The sequence below is a fragment of the Labeo rohita genome, chromosome 23, assembly GCF_022985175.1.
Source record: "Labeo rohita strain BAU-BD-2019 chromosome 23, IGBB_LRoh.1.0, whole genome shotgun sequence".
NCBI classification, from domain to species: domain Eukaryota; kingdom Metazoa; phylum Chordata; class Actinopteri; order Cypriniformes; family Cyprinidae; genus Labeo; species Labeo rohita.
The window spans coordinates 551,101-575,298 of record NC_066891.1 but is presented as its reverse complement, the minus strand read 5'-3'; the positions used below and the strand labels follow the sequence as shown (position 1 = coordinate 575,298).

At 34.0% G+C, this 24,198-nt stretch overlaps 2 protein-coding genes across 3 annotated transcripts; both read left to right on the top strand.

Annotated features, from left to right (window-relative positions):
- The first annotated feature begins 457 nt into the window (after positions 1–457).
- On the top strand, positions 458–7,687 carry aimp1b (aminoacyl tRNA synthetase complex interacting multifunctional protein 1b). 2 transcript variants are annotated; one of them, XM_051096579.1, is made up of 7 exons: positions 458–643; positions 1,890–1,992; positions 5,433–5,546; positions 5,657–5,815; positions 5,995–6,212; positions 7,209–7,377; positions 7,461–7,687. In XM_051096579.1, exons 1-7 carry the CDS (start codon positions 473–475, stop codon positions 7,625–7,627), a joined length of 1,101 nt encoding a protein of 366 aa, XP_050952536.1. In that variant the 5' UTR covers positions 458–472; the 3' UTR covers positions 7,628–7,687. The 2 variants fall into 2 exon arrangements, with proteins under 2 accessions (XP_050952536.1, XP_050952538.1); XM_051096581.1 differs by having other exon boundaries at positions 458–625; positions 7,461–7,686.
- Positions 7,688–8,842: 1,155 nt separating this feature from the next.
- Positions 8,843–24,070, top strand: sgms2b (sphingomyelin synthase 2b). Its single transcript, XM_051096582.1, has 6 exons — positions 8,843–8,890; positions 17,158–17,634; positions 20,763–20,880; positions 21,977–22,130; positions 22,264–22,436; positions 23,561–24,070. Exons 2-6 carry the CDS (start codon positions 17,174–17,176, stop codon positions 23,744–23,746), a joined length of 1,092 nt encoding a protein of 363 aa, XP_050952539.1. The 5' UTR covers positions 8,843–8,890; positions 17,158–17,173; the 3' UTR covers positions 23,747–24,070.
- Positions 24,071–24,198: the final 128 nt, after the last annotated feature.

Sequence of the window (24,198 nt, the reverse complement as noted above, 5' to 3'; positions counted from 1 at the left end):
CACAGCATCACGCGCATGCGTCATGGCACTCTCAAACGCGCGGCAGAGACTAACAGGAAAGAGACGAGATTGTTGAATGAATTCATTATTTTTGTTTTCTTTGCACACAAAAAGTTTTCTAGTAGTTTCATAAAATTATGGCTGAACCACTGATGTCACATGGAATATTTTAACGCTCTCGGATTTCATAAAAAATATCTTTATTTGCGTTCCGAAGATGAACGAAGGTCTTGTGGGTTTGAAACGACGTGAGGGTGAGTAATTAATAATAGCATTTTCATTTTTGGGTGAACTAACGTTAACTTTTTAACACGGCCATGTGTGAGTGAGCGTAACTCCGCCCATTGCCCCGCCCACCGGCGCCGCCCCTCCGCTCCGTGTAACACCAGAATAAACTGCAGACTTTCACACAAACACTTGCAGCCTGACACCTGTCCGGAGAGAGAGACGAACGCGTCCAGCTCAGGAGAATATGATCCTACACATGTGCACATGTGCCTCGACATTTCACATTAGGAATGCTGACAGACTGAAACAGACACACACACACACACACACACACTTCAGTCCTTTTCTTTCTGCTCCGGACCGCCGCAGAAACACCGAACGCACACGCACTCAGCAGGTGAAAGTTTATTCTCTTGTATGTATGCTATTATGATTTGGAATAATAATGTATGTAAATGGAAGTAGGCCTCTTAGACAAGTAACTTTGGTAACACTTTAAAATAAGATCCCATTACCCAGTTATAAACAAACGTGTTTCCAGTAATGTTAAGTTCAAAGTTATTTGCTCTTTAATGGTGTTCTCAAAACTTAACACAAAAATGTTATTTACGTTATATATAGTGGTAATGTAGCTAATGTTAATGTTAACAAATGGCATCTTATTGAAAAAAAACCTTATTACACTAACATTTAATTCAGTGTTTTTATTGCTAAACACACCCACTTTAATAATTTCATTTGTGTACATATAACTATGCATATGTAAAACAATGTTCCAAAGCTTTTATTGAAGATCTGAATGTTTTCCTGTCTGTTTTGCAAGTTTTATGTGTGGGGATTGTTCAGCTCCATATCTTTACGCCAGTATTGTTATTGTTAACTAAAACTATTAAAATAATCCTTTTTTTTATTGAAATAAAGTGCAATTTAAAATATAAATATTAGACATAACTTCAAAAACTATAATCATACAGAATGAATACAAACTTCAAAAACTATAACTTAAATAAAATAAGTAAACTAAATTTACTAAAACAAGAACTGAAATAAATATAAAATAAAGCTAAATAGAAATGTAAAAAAAAAACTAATGAAAATGACAAAAGCAGAACAAAATTACCTAAACAATTACCTAAAATTAAAATGAAAACGTAGATATAAAAACAGAAAGCAGAATGAAATTAAAATATAAATATTAGATTAAACATGTAAACATTTTTTATAAACATTATTAGAAATGTTGCCTTTTCAACTAACTTGAATAAAATAAGTTTAAGTTAAAAAAAATCAAGCTAAATAGAAATATAATAGCACTTAAAAATGATAAAAGCACATTATTTAGTTTTAATATAAAAATTTATTACAACTAAATTAAAAACAAAACAAAGCAAAACAAATCAAAAGCTAATTTAAAGCTATTAATGAAGAGTATATAATCAGTGTGTTTATGTATTAATGTGGTAATGTGAAGAGAGAGGTGATCTTGTGTGTGTGTGTGTGTGTGTGTGTGTGTGTGTGTGTGTATTTATAGTGTGTGGGGGTGGAGGGTTGTAGGCAGCTGCTAAACTCTCTCCTAAACCTAAACACACACACGATAACACCAGGACTCGGTCTGTGCCAGACGTATTTATGAATGAATTGACTCTGTGTTTTTGGTGCAGATGTCGGATAACAGACCTCATGGATCCAGATCAGATCCTCCGGATCAGGATCAGATGATGGAGTATTTCACACAGCAGGTCCTGTACCTGAAGGAGAAAGCCAGTGAGACCATCACACACACACACACCAGTAAATTTTGACCTTCTGGGGACATTTGGTCCCCATAACATGATAAATACCAGGTACACACACACACACATGTTGTGTTTCCATGTTTTATGGGGACATTCCATAGGCGTAATGGTTTTTATACTGTATAGACCGTATTTTCTATCGCCTTACACCTGAACCTAGCCCTCACAGGAGACTGTGCACACTTTTACTTTCTCAAAAAAACTCATTCTGCACGATTTATAAGCCTGTTTCCGCATGGTGACCTTAAAAATGTCCCCACAAGGTCCAAATTTACTGGTATTACTATACATTTGGCCCTCATAATATTGTATACCAATACACACACACACACACATATGCAAACACACATTCTCTCATGTCTGTGATTTGTGTTTGTGTGTTTATTTATCTGTTCTATGCTTTTGGTTTTATTTGTCATTATGTATTGTTTATTAATCTTGTTGATTTATTTTTGTTTGTTTTACATGTTTGTTTTTAAGTTTCCATTTATCTGTTTGATTGTTTCTTAATTTCCTGAGTTTGTTGTTCATTCATTTGTTTGTTATTGTTTTTTTTATCTTGCACTGTTTATTTGTTTGTTTGATTTTGTTTGTTAACATGTTTCACTGTCTTGTGTGTTTGTTTATCTCGTTGGTTTATTTTTTGCACATTTGACCTGCTTGTTTTATGTTCTTGTTTTATTGTTGTTTACCTTGCATTTGTTTAGTTTAGTTTCTACGCTTGCTCATTTGCTTGTTTGTCTTGTGTTTGTTGGTGGTGTTTTGTAGTTAATGTCTTATGTTTTTGTTATGTTCATTTGTTTGCTGTTTTTGATCTTGCATTGTTTCTGTTTTATGTGTTTGTTTATCTTTTGTTTGTTTGATTGTTTCTATGTTTGCTTTGTGTTTGTTGTTCATGTTGGTCATCATTTGTTTGTTTTTATCATTTTTGTTGATTTTGCATTGTTTATTAGTTTGTTATTTGTGGTAGTTTGTTGTGTAGTTTGTTTGTTTGCTTGTGTTTTGTTGTAGTTGTTGACACATTGTTTATTTGTTCTTGTGTTTGATTATTGCACAATGCAAGAAATAGTTTGTTGTTTATTCATCTATCACTAACCAAGCCTAGCAACTAGAATCATGCTAGTAGCTTGCTAATAATGTTAGAAACATGTTAATAACATGCTTATCACATTAAAACACGCTAACATGCTAGCAACATGCTAATCATGCTAGAAACATGTTAGCAACATGTTAGTAACTGGCTAATCATGTTAGAAACATGCTAATTGTGCTAAAACTTGCTAATCATGCTAGAAACATAACATGCCAGTAACTTGTTAATGTTAAAAACCATGCAAACTACATGTTAATCATGCTAACAACATGCTAGCAATATGTTACTAATGCTAGCACCAAGCTAATCACATGCTAATCATGTTATAAACATGCTAACAACATGGTAACAACTTGCTAATCATGTTATAAACATTTTAGCAACATGCTAGTAACTTGCTTATCATGCTAGAAAAATGTTAGCAACTTGCTAATTGTTATAAACATGCTAACAACTTGCTAATCATGTTATAAACATGTTAGCAACATGCTAGTAACTGGTGGTTAATCATGTTAGAAACATGCTAACAACATGCCAGTCATGCTAGACACATAACATGCTAGTAACTTGCTAATAATGTTAAAAACCATGCAAACTACATGTTAATCATGCAAACAACATGCTAGCAACATGTTAATAATGCTAGCACCAAGCTAATCACATGTTAATCATGTTATAAACATGCTAATCATGTTATAAACGTGTTAGCAACATGCTAGTAGGTGGCTAATCATGCTAGAAACATTGTGTTAATGTTAAAAACCATGCTAACTACATGTTAATCATGCTAACAACATGCTAGCAACATGTTAATAATGTTAGCACCAAGCTAATCACATGCTAATCATGTTATAAACATGCTAACAACGTGCTAACAACTTGCTAATCATGTTACAAACATTTTAGCAACATGCTAGTAACTTGCTAATCATGCTAGAAAAATGTTAGCAACTTGTTAATTGTTATAAACATGCTAACAACTAAATAAATAAATAAACATGTTAGCAACATGCTAGTAACTGGTGGTTAATCATGTTATAAACATGCTAGCAACATGATAGTAACTTGCTAATCGTGCTGTAAACATAAGAACATGCCAGTAACTTGCCAATAATGTTAAAAACCATGCTAACTACATGTTAATCATGCTAACAACATGCTAGCAACATGTTAATAATGCTAGCACCAAGCTAATCACATGCTAATCATGTTATAAACATGCTAACAACGTGCTAACAACTTGCTAATCATGTTACAAACATTTTAGCAACATGCTAGTAACTTGCTAATCATGCTAGAAAAATGTTAGCAACTTGTTAATTGTTATAAACATGCTAACAACTAAATAAATAAATAAACATGTTAGCAACATGCTAGTAACTGGTTAATCATGTTAGAAACATGCTAGCAACATGATAGTAACTTGCTAATCGTGCTGTAAACATAAGAACATGCCAGTAACTTGCCAATAATGTTAAAAACCATGCTAACTACATGTTAATCATGCTAACAACATGCTAGCAACATGTTAATAATGCTAGCACCAAGCTAATCACATGCTAATCATGTTATAAACATGCTAACAACGTGCTAACAACTTGCTAATCATGTTACAAACATTTTAGCAACATGCTAGTAACTTGCTAATCATGTTAGAAAAATGTTAGCAACTTGTTAATTGTTATAAACATGCTAACAACTAAATAAATAAATAAACATGTTAGCAACATGCTAGTAACTGGTGGTTAATCATGTTATAAACATGCTAGCAACATGATAGTAACTTGCTAATCGTGCTGTAAACATAAGAACATGCCAGTAACTTGCCAATAATGTTAAAAACCATGCTAACTACATGTTAATTATGCTAACAGCATGCTAGCACCATGTTAATAATGTTAGCACCAAACTAATCACATGCTAATCATGCTAACAGCATGCTAGCAACATGCTAATCATGTTAAAAACATGCTAGCAACATGATAGTAACTTGTTAATTGTGTTAGTAACATGCTAACATGTTATCTATATATCCATCCATCTACTGTATCTAGTTAGCTAGCTAGCTATCTTTAAAACTACTTTAAACTTCAAACTATTTCAAACTGAAAACCTTCAAACTTCTAGCTTTTAAAATGTTGTAACTTCCTGTTATAGCTTTCTCAAGCCAACTTCAAAGTTTGTCTTGACAAACTTTTATATCCAGCTCTTTCTGCATTTGTTAATATGCTTGTTTTTCTTGTGTTTGTTGTTTGTGTTGATCTTGTTTATGTGTTTGATTGTTTCTGTTTTTGTGTTTGTTCGTGGTGTTGTAGTGCTGCAGACGTCTGTGAGGGAAGAGAAGAAACTGCTGGTTGAAAATGCCAAACTAAAGAAAGACATCGATGATCTGAAGAAGCTCCTGCATGAAACACAGAAGAGGAAAGCAGGTACTTAAAACACACATAAGAACATCATTCCTTCACATAGAAAACGTGTGTAGTCCATGTGAGTTACACAGATATGCAGTAGCACATCCACATGTGTGTGTGTGTTTCAGTAAAGCTGCATCAGGAGAGAGTTCTAACGGCAACGATCGCAACTAAAACTGCCCTGCTGGGGGAAACGACCCCTCCGTCACAAACGGCCCCGTCCACCCGGTCAGAGACGAGCACCACACACGCCCGACACGACGGGAGACGCAGGAGAGACAGGAGAGGTGAGCCGGAGGAGTCCAACATCATCAATGAGCATAAGACAAGAAAACAACAGCATTCCTAGATCATTTTATTTGACAATCACATTTTAGGATGTAAATTAAAGGAAGGATTATTCATGAATCATTTGTATTCAGAGGTTTATGTGTCGGTTCATGAGACTGGTGTGTTTGTGTCTCAGGTTTGGACGCGGCGCATCTGAACAGTTCTGAGTCCGCATGCGCTCTGATACGCGAGCAGAAACCCGACGTGTCCCGTCTGGACCTGCGGGTCGGGCGCATTCTGGACGTCCGGAAACATCCAGATTCAGCATCACTGTATGTCCAGGAGGTGGAGTTAGGAGAACCCGCCCCCAGAACTGTGGTCAGCGGATTGACCAATCACATGCCTCCAGAACAGGTTAAACACACCCCTCAAAACGTAAAGCAACTCAGGTGCTGAATTAGTATACAGTGAAATAAATACTTAACACATAATAACAGCACTTACATCATACAAAATATTCTATAAAAGACACAAATCCCTTGCAGAAAAAAATATTATTTATAATATTATTATATTATTTAAATTTTTTTTCTGACCAAGATAAATTGGAAGCATATTGGAAGCAATTGTCAACAGCATGGCTGAAAGAAATAGATTTTCCAAATAAATTCTCAAATTTGAAAATATCAAGAAAGCCAATATTGCTGAAAAGCAACTATTTTCTATTCTTGAATTGAACTACATAGAAAACTTCTGAAAAATACTAACACATAAGTGAACAAAATATAGTGAAATACATTAATATTCAAATAATTATTATATTATAATTATTTTAATATTAATGTATTTTATAATTAATAATTACCATATTTTTGTAAATATTTTAGTATTTTATTTTTCTCATATTTTTAGCCATTTGTGTTTCTTATAAAAAATATGTCAAAAAATAAACTACCGCTTTAAAAGTTAGACTCAGATTTGATCAAAAATACAGAAAAATGTGAAATATTATTACAATTTAAAATAGCCGTTTTCTATGTGAATATCTGTTCATATGAAATTTATTTCTGTGATCAAAGCTGAATTTTCAGCATCATTACTCCAGTCTTTAGAGTCACATGATCCTTCAGAAATCATTCTAATATGCTGATTTGCTGCTCAACAAACATTTCTGATTATCATCAATGGTGAGAACAGTTCTGCTGTCCAGATTTTTGTGGAAACTGAGATCATATTTTATTTTTTCAGGATTCACAGATGAATAAAAAATTCAAAAGCATTTATTTGAAATATATTTTTTTTGTAGCATTATAAATGCTTTTACTGTTGATCAACTTTTTGATCAACTTAATGCATCCTTGATTAATAAAATTTTTGCTATCACCTCACTGTGTCTGATTTTGTGTTCAGCTGGTTGGCTGTCTGGTGGTGTTGTTGTGTAACGTGCGGCCAATGAAGGTACGAGGCGTTCAGTCTCAGGCCCGCCTCCTCTGCGCTGTCAATCAAGAGATCATGGAACCCTTAACTCCGCCCACCACCGCTCAGCCTGGCGACAAAGTCACTTTCGAGAATTACCCCGGTAAGAGCTGCTCATCAAAACTACAATCTGATTTTCGCTTATAAATGCTGTTGGTTTGTAACGGATTGTGTTTGATGTGGCAGGTGAACCTGAGAAAGAGCTGAATCCTAAACAGCGGATCTGGGAGCGTTTACAGCCCGACCTGTGCATAGATTTGAAGGGCGTGGCCACGTATAAGGGCGTGGCCTTTCAGGTCCGTGGGAAGGGCCTCTGCCGGGCCCCGAGCATCAGCAACGGCGGGATCAAATAACAGACAAGCTTCACAAAAAAACTGACATCTAACATCAAAAGCTAATCAATAAATTATTAAAAAAAAAACACAGAAGGCCTCAGTGTTTTGCCAAATGTCAACAAACACCATGAAAGTATGTTTGAAGAACACTTGCTTGATGTCTTTTACAAAAGGGCTTTATATGACTCTGTTGAGATCTCTCAGCATGAGATATGGAAGACTGAAAAGCTGAAATATTAATCAGAAATAGCCAAAACTCAAGAGTCAGACATACTTTAGCAACTGAAGCATTTCAAGGCAGGTTTGACAGGTTTTTGCGCCCTCTACCGACCAACAGCAGATAAAACACTCAGAAACACCACAGACATTATTCATAACTTGTACATAACATGTCTGCATCATCATTATCATCATATCCAGATTCAGTAAACTAAAGCGGATTTATGAGTCAACGATCATTAAACATTTTGGACACTCAGTACTAATGATTAAGATCTAAATAATTTTTCAAACATACATAAACAGAATATGCAAATGTTTTTGCATTATTTATACATTATATATAATAATAGAATATATAATATAATAAATCTTACATAATATTTAATATACATATAACAAATATTTAATATATTTATATATAATTATGAAAATGTACAAGAAAACAATATGTCATAACATGAGGTTATATAACTTATACATAATAATAATAATAATAATAATAATATATCTATAATTAGTGTAACAGATGATATGATATATTTATGATATAATATATCAGATAAATGAATTTTATTAAGTGTATGGAAATGTATTTGCATTTTCATGAGTACAAAAACCTTGTATTATACAAAATAATATATTATTGACATAATATTAATATAACAAAATATAAATATTAATATATTCAAATAATAATACAACAAATAAATAAAATATAATATATTTATGATGTTTGTTTTTAATTTTATTTATCTTTTTTTTCTTTATTGCGTTTTCATGAGTTCAAGAAAAATAATAAAGAATTTTAAAAGTTGATCGATTTTACAAGTTTAAGTTTCATTTTTGCATGTCTTAAGGAGTTCCAGTGTAATTCCTGAGGTCAGTATTGCATAATAACACGTTTTTGTTTTGTAATATGCGCCGCTCTGACTCAACGATTCCCAGAGTGGGCGTGTCTCAGAGTGCAGGTGGGCGTGATCGCAGGTGTGGGCGGAGATTAAAGCTGCTTTTCCCAGGCACATCGTTTCAGTCTTCCGGCACATGCACACTGTTAAACAGGTAAATCGCCTACTTTAAATCTCTTTTCTCTTTACTCGTGCATTTAATATGACATGTAAACGCTGTTTTATGCACACGGTGTTTAGATTTTAACTTTTAACAGGTATGGGTTTCTTTGTCTTTCGCGTGTGAATTGACTTTATTGTAGATGAGAGTTGTAAACATTATAAAACGTGATTATGACTGTAGATAAGGTTGGTGAGAGATCCGGTTTGACGTGTATTAGATTGGTTTCTACAAAGAAAGTTACAGAGACTGTCAGAAACCTGGTCAGCTTCTTACCTGGACAGCATTTTTGGAAGATTTTGATGTCTCACTGTTTTCAGGCGCGTGTTGGTGTTTGGTTTATTTTAGGGTTTGTGTTTATTTTGGGATCTTGGGATGGGTTTTACCGGCAGTCGTTCGCTGATCGATCATTATTCCATTATGATCCGGATGGTTCTGGATCTTTTTTTTGGGCTCCGATGATGCTGCTGAAGGTCTCGGGGGCCGCGCCGCCAATCGGTTCGCGCGTGCACAGGTGTGAGGTCGATGAACTCCGCGGCAGCTCAGCAATGCTGTCAGATCAGATCGATTCACTGTCAAACATTTACACACAGTGAGTCAAACATCCTGTGACCAACACAATGCAGCACTAACGTAAAATATCATCCCAGCAAACAAAATGTTATCTCCCAGAGTTTTTTCTTGGTTATCCGTTTCAATTTCGTCATTTTGCAAACTTTGTAATGTTCTCGGAACATTCTGAAACAAATATGTTTAATGAAAAATATAAAGAATGTAATATAAAATAATGCCCTGACGTTAGTTTTTGGTTTCCTTTTGTTTTGTTTTTGGGAACCAAATACTAACGTTAGGGGGAATGTTCTTTTTAGGTTCTATTTTTTTTGTTTGTAACCATATTTTTTTAACCATTTTTTTATGTAACCATAAAAACCGTTCCCAGAACGTTGCATGGTGGTTGTTATTAAATAACCTATAGAGAGCGTTTCCTGATGATTAATTTTATTAATCAATAGATAAAAACAAGATATGGTTTTTATAAAACGGATTAGGCGTCCATTCAGATAATTTACATGTCGCTTATTCTATACTGGGTCGTTTTTGAGCTGGATGATTAATCACTGGCATTTTAATAACGTTATACAAACCAAATACTAACATTCTATTTCCGTTAAGAAAACGTTCCTGGTTAAGCAAAAACAAACCTAAATAACATTCTGGGAACATTATAATAACGTTAGGGGAACATTGGAATAATGTTCTAAAGATCAAAAACTTTCTGGGATCAAAAACAAAAAACATTCTGGGAATGTTAGAGTAACGTTAGAATAACATTCTACAAACCAAAAACTAATGCTCTGGAAACAAACGAACAAACAAAAAAAAAGTTCTGGGAATGTTACAGTAACATTAGAATAACGTTCTAAAGACCAAAAACTATTTTTCGGGGACCAAAAAAATAACGTTCTGGGAACATTAGAGTAACATTAGAATAAAGTTCTACAAACCAAAAACTAACGTTCTAGGAAGAATAACGTTCTATAAACCAAAAACTGACTTTCTGGGAACCAAAAACTAACGCTTTCTCTTTACTCATGCATTTAATATGACATATAAACGCTGTTTTATGCACACGGTGTTTAGATTTGAACTTTTAACAGGTATGGGTTTCTTTCTCTTTTGCGTGTGAATTGACTTTATTGTAGATAAGCGTTTAAGCTGTAAACAACATAAAACGTGATCATGACTGTAGATAAGGTTGGTGAGGGATCCAGTTTGACGTGTATTAGATTGGTTTCTACAAAAAAAGAAATGTTCTACAAACCAAAAAGTAAAGTTCTGGGAACATTAGAGTAACATTAGAATAATGTTCTACAAAACTAAAACTAACATTCTGGGAAGAATAACGTTCTATAAACCAAAAACGAACTTTCTGGGAACCAAAAACTAACGCTCTGGGAATGTTAGATAAATGTTCTACAAACCAAAAACTAACTTTTTGGGAAAGATAGAGTAACGTTAGAATAATGTTCTACAAACCAAAAACTAACGTTCTTAGAATAATGTTCTACAAACCTGGGAAAAAACTAATGCTCTGGGAACGTTAACCAAAAACTAACGTTCTGGGAACGTTAGTGTAACATTAGAATAATGTTTAACAAAACTAAAACTAAAGTAATGTTAGATTAAAGTAAGATTAACATTCTACAAACCAAAAACTAATATTCTGGGAACCAAAAACTAACGCTCTGGAAACATTAGAGTGACGTTAGCATAATGTTCTATGAACCAAAAACAAACGCTCTGGGAAAGATAGAGTAACATTAGAATAATGTTCTATAAACCACTAACATTCTGGGAACCAAAAACGAATGCTCTGGAAACGCTAGGGTAATGTTAGAGTAACGTTAGATTAACGTTCTTAAAAAAAATTAGAACATTAGAGTAACGTTTGCATAATGTTCTACAAACCAAAAACTAAAGTTCTGGGAATGTAAGAGTAACATTAGAATAATGTTCTACAAAACAAAAACTAACATTCTGGGAACCACAAATTGTTAGCTGGGTTGTGCTAACATTTTGAGAACATTATGAAAGACCAGATAACTTTGAATTAACATTCTGTTAACATTACTGTAAGAATAACTTTGAAATAAATTCTCATAACGTTTTGAGAATGTTCAATGTATTATTATGGTTTTTGGACACGCACCATGGTAATACTGTGGTATTAACTGAAATACCACAGTGTATGCATATGGTAATCATTCAGCACTGTGGTAACCATTCAGTAGACAAATACCGGGATGTGGCTTGTTTGATTCCAACCTTTGTGTTTCAGAACATCAGTTATGCCTTTATCACATGAAAGCTGAATAAATTCTTTCCACTGATGTATTGTTTGTTAGGACAGGACAACATTTGGCCGAGATACAACTATTTGAAAATCTGGAATCTGAGGATGCAAAAAATAAATAAATACTGAGAAAATCGCCTTTAAACTTGTCCAAGTGAAGTTCTTAGCAATGCAGATTACTAATCAAAAATTTGATATATTTACAGTAGGAAATTTACTAAATATCTTCATGGAACATGATCTTAATATCCTAATGATTTTTGCCATAAAAGAAAAATCTATAATTTTGACCTGTGCAATGTATTTTTGACCACTGCTACAAATACACCCGTGATACTTAAGACTGGTTTTGTGCTCCAGGGTCAAATATTATGAATACAAATAAATGTATAGAAAGTCATTTTGGCAGTCCAGTGAGGGGGAGCATCAGCATTACACATGAGAACGGCACAAACCGGTCAGACGGCTGTAGGGTCAGCGACGTGAATGAATGAGGTGAATGTTTCCGTGTGTGTCACAGGTTTCAGGGTGTGTCTAATACACACATTCACGCTGAAACGCCCGCACTGGTGTGGCGTGAACTAAATAAACATCCACGTGCACGCTAAAACCGCCCAGTTTATAGCATGAAGATAATAAACGCACCCAACTGTAGGTGCATGTACATACGTGTGTTTATTTGTTTATTCATGCAAAGACCGCACAAATGCAGACATCTGCAGTTTCAAAACGACAAGATTTCCCTGTTCTATATGATACAGAGATGTGATGAAAATATGCATGGAAAAACCAGGTCAGAAAGAGCTGTCAAACGATTAAGCGTGATTAATAACATCCAAAATAAAAGTTTGTTTTCACATAATATGTGTGTGTGTGCTGTGTATATTTATTAAGTGGATATAAATGCACAAACATGCTTGTGTATATTAAGAAAAATGTTATATTAATATATAAACTATTTATATATATAATCTAAATTACACTACCAGTTAAAAGGTTTTGGACAGTAAAAGTTTTGTTCTGCTCACCAAGCCTGCATTTATTTGATCCAAAGTACAGCCAAAATCTTGAAATATTTTTACTACTTAAAATAACTGTTTTCTGATTTGAATATATTTTAAAAGTAATTTATTCCTGTGATTTCTAAGCTGAATTTTAAGCATCATTACTCCAGTCACATGATCGGTCAGAAATCATTCTAATATTCTGATTTGCCGCAAAAAACATTTTTATTATTATTATGTTAAAAACAGCTAAGTAATTTTTTTTAGCATATTATCAGCATATTAGAATGATTTCTGAAGGATCATGTGACACTGAAGACTGGAGTAATGATGCTGAAAATTCAGCAATATATATATATATATATATATATATATATATATATATATATATATATATATATATATATATATATATAATGTGTGTGTTTGTCTGTATTTATTTATACATAATAAATACACACAGTACACACACATATATATATTATGTGAACACAAACTTTTATTTTGGATGTGACTAATTGCGATTCATCATTTGACAGCCCTACCTCATGGTTATGCTCAAATGCTATTTATTTTACCACAGTTAAAGAGTAAAAAGCCAAACGTATTAAACATTTGTTGTCAGATTTAATAGCTTATGTAATTAAAACGAAATATTGACCGACAGTTTTGGAGATTTCGTTTTCCCCCAGGTAAAAGAGATTCCAAGATGATTTGCCTTTAAGTTACTTTGGTTATTTAGAGAGAAAACAAGCTGTTCACAGTGTAGATTCTTGTCACCATGTCAGAATTTTATGAACATTAAACAACATATTGAGTTCACATGACAACAGTTACTGCATACTGTTTCACACTATATATTAAAATTACTATTTTATATATACTAATATATACTAACATACTATACACAAACACACACAGTGTTGGGTAGTAAATGATTACATGTAATCTTGATTACATAATCAGATTCTAAAGATAAGGACTCGCAATTAAATTATAGTGCATTTTCAAATGATTGTAATCAGATTACAGTTACTGTTTTATGGATTACATGATTACATATTCACAAGCAGCAAATTCTTAATAATTTTAAAGTTTCCTTTCTAAAAATCTGAAGGTGTAGCATACAACTTAGCTTTGAAGGCTTTGGATGTGTATTGTCATTGCTGTTTTCTTGTTTAATGTTTGTTCATCAGTTATGTCAGTTACATAAGTCAGTGTATCTTTTGGTCATTTGGTTGGTTTTCTACTTAAAAAGTAATAAAGAGAAATGAGAAACTGTTTGATTTTAGTTTTTCCGTTTTGTTTAAGAAATGGAAAAACAAAAATGTAACTGAATTTTTCGTAGTTTCGTACTTTCGTAGAGTTCTTCCTCAGTTTCACATGGCAGAATACTAGTCGTACAGATTCTTAATGCATTTATTGCAGTTTCATCTGTTTCTGTTTTACAATGTAGTCTTTTGTTTTGATAAAATTGATTATAATTGATATCTCAAAAGGATGTGTGCCTGTGCGCATACCAGACTTTTAATATAGAACATATTCAGTGCATCATTTATTAAAACAGGGATTTGCTGCCACCTTTTGTCAGTTTTAGTGTCATATTTATTCATCCATGACGGCCCTAAATCAGCCAAGGTCCCAGCACAAAAACATTTCAGACCCCAGAAGGAAACAGCTTATAAATTGTTGTTCATTTAAGAATATTTTTTGTTAAATAAAAATGTTTAAAATTTAGTAGTTATCCTAGTTCACACAGTTCCAATAAACTCAGTAATCTAAAGAGGCAGACAAATGTGACTACAGTCAAATATGCAGCACTCTTTTTGAGTTTTTGTATGAGTTTATTTAATTAATATTGAGTATTAATTGATGATGGCTTGGATTTTTACCTCAGCAGGGGAAATAAAACTATGTCATTTATAGTCGTATGTTAAAATGTATATTTTTATCTGTGTACATTTAACTGTTCTTACATAGTTGCAATAAATGCAATAAAATACAGAGGACTAGTATTCTGCCACGGGAAACAAAGGAAGAACACGGTTTTGATCGTCAGCTGACCAATCAGCAGAAAGGGGCGTTTAATTCCGCCCTTGTGTCGAAAATGAATATTCAAGCTGTTTATTAATTTTTCCACCCCTGAACGAAAAATTAAAAATTAAGATGAATTCTTGTTTTTTATTTTTTTGGAAAAAACAATAAAGGAGCCATTTTCTCAATTTTCTATTTACAATATTGAATCAAAAAATGAGTGAACGAATGGTACACGAAACATTCAGAACGAATATTAAAGCATAATCTTGTTTTTAACCCATGAACAAAAATGCAAAAAATCTAGCTACATTTGTTTTTTTTTCTGTTTATTAAACAAAATGAAAAAACTAAAATCAAACCATTTCTTATTTCTCTTTATTTCTTTTGAAGTAGAAAATCAAATGACCAAAGGATACCTGCATAGACATGCAAGTTAACAAATTAAATACTTCTGTTTTTGGTGTTCATGTGTTTTATATTGTGTTTTCATTTTGTTTTTTATCAACTCAGTCAAACACACTGTAGTTCTGACATTAAGGCCACATTGGGAAATCCTGGAGTAATGTAATGTTTAATGCATGTAATGGTAAGTCTAAAACAAGTTAGTTAGAAAGTAATCTTAACAAGTAGTCAGAATACCTAAACTGAGAAAGCTGGACCAGAAGGTTTGAAAAAGTTTTAAAAGATTTTAGAAGTTTTAAAAGTTTCTTGGTTTGATGGTTTAAAGTACTATTAAAGCTTAAAGCTTAAATGTTTTGAAGGTAGGTAGATAGATAGATATCATATTGCTGTCTAGCATGATTAGCAAGTTACTAGAATGTTATTAACATGATTCAAGCATGATTTGCATATTGCTAGCCTGATTAGCATGTTGCTAACATGTTTCTAGGATGATTAACAAGTTGTTAGCATGTTGCTAGCATGATTCTAGCATGATTAGCATGTTACTAGCTTTATTAGTATGTTAGTAACATGTTTCGAACATGATTAGCATGTTGCTAGCATGTTTCTAGCAGCTAGCATGATTTGCAAGTTACTAGCATGTTATTAACATGATTCAAGCATGATTTGCATATTGCTAGCCTGATTCTAGCATGATTAACAAATTGTTAGCATGTTGCTAGCATGTTTCTAGCATGATTAACATGTTGTTAACATGTTGCTAGCATGATTCTAGCATTATTGGCATGTTACTAGCTTGATTAATATGTTGCTAACATTTTTCGAACATGATTAGCATGTTGCTAGCATGTTTCTAGCATGATTAGCAAGTTACTAGCATGTTATTAACATGATTCAAGCATGATTTGCATATTGTTAGCCTGATTAGCATGTTGCTAACATGTTTCTAGCATGATTAGCAAGTTGCTAGCATGATTCTGGTTGCTAGGGATAGATAGATAGATAGATAGATAGATAGATAGATAGATAGATAGATAGATAGATAGATAGATAGATAGATGAGTTTGAATGAGCTTAAATGGATTAGAAATACAGTACATATGACGGAAGTTTGATTGAGTCTCAAGGGATTCTGGGAGTTTTGACAGTTGGAGTTTGAATGGTGTTGCTCATTTGAACATTCTGTCAATGTAAATCTATGGTTATTTTTCCCCAGTTTCAATCGTCATTTGTAGCAAAATCGTAGGTCCGATCAGTTAGAGAAGATACAGCACACTCAGTCAGATCAGTCTGAAGAATCTGGGCTGCGTTTCAGTCTAAAGCAGGTTTCTAGCATGATTAGCAAGTTGTTAGCATGGTTAGCAAGTTATTAGCATGTTGCCAGCATGATTTTAACATAATTAGCATGTCGTTAACATGTTTAAAACAAGATTAACATGTTGCTAGTCTATTCCTAGCATTATTAGCATGTTGTTAACATGTTTCTAACATGATTAGCATGTTGCTAGCATGTTTCTGACATGATTAGCATGACGTTAGCATGTTACTAGCATGATTAGCCAGTTAGTAGCATGTTGTTAGCATGATTAACAAGTTACTAGCATGATTAGCCAGTTAGTAGCATGTTGTTAGCTTGATTAGATGGAAGTTAGTTTGAATGGATTGATTAGAAGGGAAGTTTGATTGAGTCTCAAGGGATTTTCCCAGTTTTTTTTTTTTTTGTCATTTTTAGGAGAACCGCCTACAGCACACCCGGGCAGATCAGTCTGAAGATCTGGGCTGTGTTTGTAGAGTTCAAGCTCTAGGAGGAGTTAGAGTTGATCATTTTAGTCTCAGAAGAAGAATAACTCTAAATTTAAGTCGGATTTCAGTAAGTTGGCTTTCTCAAGCCAACATCTGTAACAGTTCACTTTTGTTGTTGATTCTGAACAAAGTGTTTTTTGTTGTTGTTTTTTGTGTGTTAGTTGTAGTGTATGAGCGATGGCAGCATCTCATCTTTTGGATGATCGAGAAGATGACGGACCCAATGGTAGCTGCCAAGTGATGGTGATGATGGAGGAGAGGACACACCCCCAGGCCACGCCCTGTGGCAATCAGGTTGACGACAAGCCAAAAAGCACTAAGCGTCTGCAGGGTTTCCGTAAAGCCTTGCGGAAAAACCAGGACTACTCTCGCATCTCAAAGCCCAGCAGCTCCCAGCTGCCGTCAGAATGGTGGAAGACGGGAATCGCCTTCATCTGGGCCGGATTTAACCTCGTCCTTACTACCATCATGATCACCGTCGTCAACGAGAGGGTCCCGGATAAGTCCGTCAGCCCGCCGTTACCGGACAAGTTCTTCGATTACATTCCGCGTGTGGAGTGGGCGTTTTCCGTCACCGAGGTGAACGGGATGATCCTCGTGGCTCTGTGGTTCGTCCAGTGGCTCTTCCTCAAGCACAGGTGAGCCTTTAGTGATTCATCTAAATCTTAAATTATGAAATGTCTTAGTGTGATTATCAAATCGCAAAGGCTGTGATTTAATTAAATGAATACATGTGCCGTGTGTTTCAGAGTGTCACTGTGTTCACGTACACGTGAGCAGCTCATGATCTGGTGTTTTTAGTATCTCAGTTCACAGTAAATGCTAAATGCATTTACATTTTAGTCACTTATGACATGCACTTAGAATCACAACGTGTCAAAAATCTTGTAATGAGAAGCACTTATGAATTGGCTGTTGTCAACAAAAGAGAAGCTTTAAAGGGGTCATCGGATGCTAAGTTCACTTTTTCATGTTGTTTGAACATTAATGTGTGTTGTCAGTGTATGTACAAATCTACACTATAATGATAAAAATCCATGCAGTGGTTTTTAATTCATCTGTAAAAATAATATCCCCTTTTTCAAATCGAGCCGTTCTCAGATGCCTGTCATTGTGACATCACGATAGTTGATTGACATGAGCGTCTTACCTCAGATCAGCTGTAACAGTCCGACCTCTTTGTTTTGATGTCGGAGCAGGGATGTAAGTTAGACAAGAATATCTCCGATTGAGTGATTGAGGTGTTGTGTTGCTGGATGTAATAATGAACATAGTGGTCGTCATTTACTCCCGACATCTGAGCCGCTGAAGATGCAGTAGATTACGTTTGTTTGTGAAGGGAATGGGAATCTCAATCTACATATATCCGTCTACGTTCACACAAATCATTCGTGATCCAGCTTCACTTACAGCAGAAGTGAGTGTAAGCGTTTTTGTATTAATCTTTGCAATCCCCTTTCCTAATAATTTGCTAGTTAGCAAGTTTAGCGGCTAAACGTAAACAGGCTCGTCACTCCACAGAGAGAAGAGAGGGGCGGGCGAGCAGAGCTCATTTGCATTTAAAGCAACCTCGACCAGAATGAGATGATTTTTGCAGAGCTGATTTTAGCAAGGTAAAAATGGTGTTTGAGAATTTTTAACCAAAGTATATTATAGACTTTTCATTAAGACCCTAAAGAATCATATCAACTTGTGGAAAATGGACATCTGATGACCCATTTAAAATAAAGCATGATGGTATTATTATTTATTATTATAATATATGTGACCCTGGAGCACAAAACCAGTCATAAAAAGTCCAAATTTTGTGAAATTGAGATGTATACATCATCTGAAGTTTGAATAAATAAGCTTTCCATTAATTTGTGGTTTGTTAGTATGGGACAATATGTGGTTGAGATACAACTATTTGAAAATCTGGAATCTGAGGGTGTAAAAAAATTTTAAATATTGAGAAAATCGCGTTTAAAGTTGTCCAAATTCTTAGAAATGTATATTACTAATGAAAAATTAACTTTGATGTATATACGGTAGGGAATTTACAAAATATGTTCATGGAACATGATCTTTACTTAAAAGAGAAGTTCACTTCCAGAACAAAAATTGACAGATAATGTACTCACCCCCTTGTCATCCAAAATGTTCATGTCTTCTTCAGTCGTAAACAAATTATGTTTTTTGAGGAAAACATTTCAGCATTTTTCTCCATATAATGGACTGATTCAAACAATCCCAAATGCCATTGTAAACTATCCCAGCCGAGGAAGACGGGTCTTATCTAGCGTTACAATCGGTTATTTTCATAAAAATGCCAAATGCTCGTCTTGTCTTACTCTGCCTGGACTATTGTCGTTCCGGTTCATGTCAGTTAGTGTATGTGGAAAAACTCTCATCTCATGTTCTCCCTCAACTTCAAAATCATCCTATATCGCTGTTTTACCTTTTTTGTTAAGGGTGTTTGATCTTCTTTGCATGTTCACTTTGCAAAGACTGCGTCAGTACTTCTGCAGTGATGTAGGATGATTTTGAAACTATTTTTGAAGTTGAGCGAGAAAATGCGATTGAAGTTTTTCGACATACCCTAACTGTCTTGAGTCAGAATACACAGAGTCCAGGCAGAGCAAAACAAGACGAGCATTTGAGATTAAAAAGTATTTAAATTGTATTTTTTTAATAAAAAAAAAAATCTATTATTGCTCGGCCGGGATCATTTACAACCACATTTGTGATCGTTTGAAGCCGCATTTAAACTGCATTTTGGTTCGAACTTGAGGCACCATATCAGTCCATTATATGGAGAAAAATGCTGAAATGTTTTCCTCAAAAACCAATTTCCTTATGGCTGGAAAAAAAAGACATGAACATCTTGAATGACAAGGGGCTGAGTAAATTATATGTACATTTTTGTTCTGGAACTGGACTTCTCCTAGAATATATTTAAGGATTTTTGGCATAAAAGAAAAATCGATAGTTTTGACACATACAATGCATTTTTGTCTGATTTTGTGGTCCAGGGTCACATATTTTTTTAGTGTTATAATTTTGCAGTTGTACTATAAATAAATCTTACATACTTCTATTTGTTTTACAGTGAAATAATGCAATAATAATATTCTTATCTTGTCTGATATTTATATTTAGTAATAATATAATATATGTACAATACTGGTCAGCTTTTAATAATTCAGATTTTTTTTTATGTTTTTGAAAGAAGTCTCTTCTGCTCACCAAAGCTGCATTTATTTGCTCAAAAATACAATATATTGTGAAATATTATTACAATTTATAATAACTGATTTCTATGTGAATATATTGTCAAATGTAATTTATTTTTGTAATGCAATGCTGAATTTGTTGTGCAGCACAACTTATTTGAAAATTGCTAATAATCAAATGTTTCTTGAGCAGCAAATCAGTATATTAGAATGATTTCTGAAAGATCATGTGACCCTGATGACTGGAGTAATGATGCTGAAAATTCAGCCTTGTTCAGAGAAATAAAATATATTTGAACAGATATTCACATAGAAAACAGCTATTTTAAGTTGTAATAATATTTTCACAATTTTTACTGTAGATTTCAAACTTCTGACTGGAAGCATGTGTATCAATCAGCCCTACAAACACTGTAATTTAAAATCACTTTTAAAAACCATAGACACTTTCATTTCAACTTAAAACAAGCATTTGACAGATACAGTTGCAAATATAAATTCTGTGTACTCACTCAATCCCATGTTTCCTCCTCCTCCCGTTGTGTTGACAGAGCCATCGTGGGCCGACGGTTTTTCTTCCTGCAGGGAATGTTGTATTTGTACCGTATAGTGACCATGTACATCACAACTCTTCCTGTTCCCAGCATGCACATGGACTGCGCCCCGAAGGTGAGTGCTGCTCATTGAACACAACCACGTGTAAATGAGTGAACGATTATCAGCACTGTAGTGAGAAATTAGTCTTTAAAAATAGACATGCTTATAAAAGTCAAATGCAATACGTTCAAATAATAATAAAGTTCAGAATAAAGTTCAAAATGTATTTCAAATAAATGCAATCAAATACAGATCAATATCAGATATTTGAGATCACTACTGCATGGTTAATGTAAAAATTCTCTTTCCGTTTTACATAAAATAACTGATGATCATTCTGTTCTAGTTCATTTGTATTACATAAGATGTATGGTAAATCAGCCAACCTTCCTTCTTTCTAGTATCAGTATTAGCAGTTGAAAAACCAGAATTAGTCAATGACTAATTCACACACTGAAAGCAAGTAGAAAATGAGTCTGAAAAGCAAGTAGAGGATCAAAGCTCAAGATGTAAGGGCTTCATAAACAATAACTGCTAATACTGTGTGTTAAAGGCTTGTGAACACTAAACTACATTTTCTGAATTTTTAACACATTTTGCGCAGAGTTGAGTTTGAGTTCATATCTTGCAATTTATTTTTTATAGATTAGAGTTTACCTTTTTTTTTTTGCACAGATTTGAGTTTACATTTTGTAATTCAGTTTTTTTTTACAGATTTAAGCCTATGTCTTGCAATTTTTTGCACAGATTTGAGTTTACATTTTGCAAATCTTTTTTTTGCACAGATTTGTTTACATCTTGCAATTCAGTTTTTGTTTTTGCACAGATTTGAGCTTACATTTTGCAGTTAATAACTTGCATTTGCAAGATATAAACTTACTATTCAAGTTTTTTTTTTTTTTTTACTGATTTTTGAGTTTACATATTGCAATTAATAACATGCAAATAATAAATTGCAATTAATAAAATGCAAAAAAAAAAGTCAGGACTGTGAGATTTGAAAAGAAAAAATGCAATTACCTGTTTTTATTTCATAAATGTATCAAGTGTACTATGTAGCTCTGATATATTTGTTAATTATTACTTGTGTACAATGCTAAATTGCACATTTCATGGGCAACTTTTTTTTATTTCTTTTTTTTTATGTATGTTCTGCTTCTGTTTGTAGCTCTACAATGATTCTCATGGGAAGATCAAGCGTGTTTTGCAGCTGGTGTCTGGAGGAGGTTTGTCCATCACTGGCTCTCATCTGTTGTGCGGAGACTTCCTGTACAGCGGCCACACGGTCATGCTGACCCTCACCTTCCTCTTCATCCAAGAATGTGAGTATGAAGAAACCATCATCATCATCATTTTTTTAAATTGGGTCTCAGTTCATTTCGCATTCACACTGCGGTTTGTTTGAACCTGGTGTAGGATAGGTTATGTTCTGAAACAAGATGTTTTGTGTTGTAGACTCACCCCGCTCGTGCAGATGGCGTTGCTATCACGGGTTCTGCGGGTTGCTAAGCGCGACGGGCGTGGTCTGTATCCTGGTGGCACACGAGCATTACAGCGTAGATGTAGTGGTGGCGTATTTCATCACCTCGCACCTCTTCTACTGGTACCACACCATGGCCAACAACCAGGTAACAGCCAAAAAATGCTTTGTTCAACTTTCATTCCATATTCGTGTGAACTTGCTGAGATGCAGCTGTCCACATGGAATAAAAAAAAAAAAATTGATGAGACGATTATTAATAAATATTCACCAATTCATCTAGTATGTAAAATTGAGCCTAATGGGATTCAATACAATCTAAAAAGACACTATGAAAAACAATCAAAAAAAACTGATTTGAACTCACTTTTGCAAGAAAAAAGTTTTTTAGAAAGAAGTTGTCAGGTTTCCACCATGGAATAAAAAAAAAAAAGGTAATTAAATTCTGAGAAGAAAAGTCAGAATTTTTAATCTCACAATTCAGAAATTCTGAAAGGAAAAGTCGGAATTGTGAGAAGTGAAATTGTGAAATTTTGAGAAGAAAAGTCAGAATTGTAAGATACAAACTCAGTACTGAGAAGAAAAGTCAAAATTGTGAGATTTGAACTCTTCTTGCAATTGCAAGAAAAAAGTCTGAATTTTGAGAAAAAAGTCAAAATTGCAGGATATTAATTCAGAATTGTGGGATAAAATTGTGCAATTCTGAGAAGAAAAGTCAGAGTTGTGAGGTTTGAACTCACAATTGCAAGAAAAAAAGTCTGAATTTTGAGATTAAAAAGTCACACTTTTTAAAAAAGTTGAAAAAAGTTCCACTTGTAAGATTAAAAATTTACAGTTACCTTTTTTATTTTTTATTCTGTGGTGGAAAAAACAGTAAACCTTTAACATTAATAGTAACAAAACACAGTAAAATATCCCCAAAAAAGTCAAAACATAAGAAACATTTTAGCATTTTAAACAGAAGTGTGAAGAAGCATTTATTCTGTGTGCTTTCCTGAATCTCAAACAGTTTCTCATGATTCCCAGCCAAACTGTGCACCAAAAAGTCATCAATGCAGTGTAAATTTCTGTGAATAAAGGCATCAGCCAAATGCATAAATGTACATGCAAACACCCTTAGAGGGTATTCTTTAATATTATTATTAGGTTCTGTGCAGCTGCCTTTAATTGATTCGCACACCTCACAATCATAATGTAAGCTCTGTTCGACACATGAGAGTGTGGAAACTTTGCAGACTTTGTGGATTGTAAATGTCTCTCCTGATTTTGTAGGCCTTGAGAGATTCTCCTCACAACTACCTGAACCGGACGTGGTGGAACTGGGTGTTTAACTTCCTAGAGAAGAACGTTAAGACGCCGGTTCCCTGCACGTTCTCGTGGCCGCTGTCGCTTCCGTACGTGTGCTTCAAGAACCCGTGCAAGAGCTACTCAATGGTGCAGAGCGCACGGGACGAATGACGCCACAAAACCCTACGCCTGCGAGATCCTGTGTACTTGAAGCGCAGCTTTTACATGCCTTTTAACGTGTGGTTCATCAGAGTTCATCAGAGTTGATCTGTAAAGATTTGCTGCCCGTGGTTTATTCCTTAAAGTATTGTTTTCACGCTATACTTTTAGACATGATTAAAATGTGTATTCTAATAATGTTTCTCACTGAAGGATTACAAAATGTGTATTGTTCGTAATTGTATCATTTTTATTTTAACTTATTTGTTCATTACCTTGTTAAGGAAATGTGTTCTTTGTTTTACAAATGTCAGAAAAATAAATACTATTTTCTTACATTTTAGAACTCAGAGTCTTATTTTACAAATGTGATTTTATTGATGCGTGTGCATAATGTGGCATCTAAACTGAAATGAAAACTACAAAGAATGAGTAAGTTGTTTTCGTAATTAATTTAACTGACT

Bases quoted from the DNA above. Each gene is read 5' to 3' on its own strand.
- aimp1b (XM_051096579.1), top strand. From the start codon at position 473: ATGATCCTACACATGTGCACATGTGCCTCGACATTTCACATTAGGAAT. The intron at 1,993-5,432 runs GTGAGACCATCA...GTGGTGTTGTAG, and splicing joins GTACCTGAAGGAGAAAGCCA to TGCTGCAGACGTCTGTGAGG. The intron at 6,213-7,208 runs GTTAAACACACC...TTTTGTGTTCAG, and splicing joins ATCACATGCCTCCAGAACAG to CTGGTTGGCTGTCTGGTGGT.
- sgms2b (XM_051096582.1), top strand. From the start codon at position 17,174: ATGGCAGCATCTCATCTTTTGGATGATCGAGAAGATGACGGACCCAAT. The intron at 17,635-20,762 runs GTGAGCCTTTAG...TTGTGTTGACAG, and splicing joins TGGCTCTTCCTCAAGCACAG to AGCCATCGTGGGCCGACGGT. The intron at 20,881-21,976 runs GTGAGTGCTGCT...TTCTGTTTGTAG, and splicing joins ACATGGACTGCGCCCCGAAG to CTCTACAATGATTCTCATGG.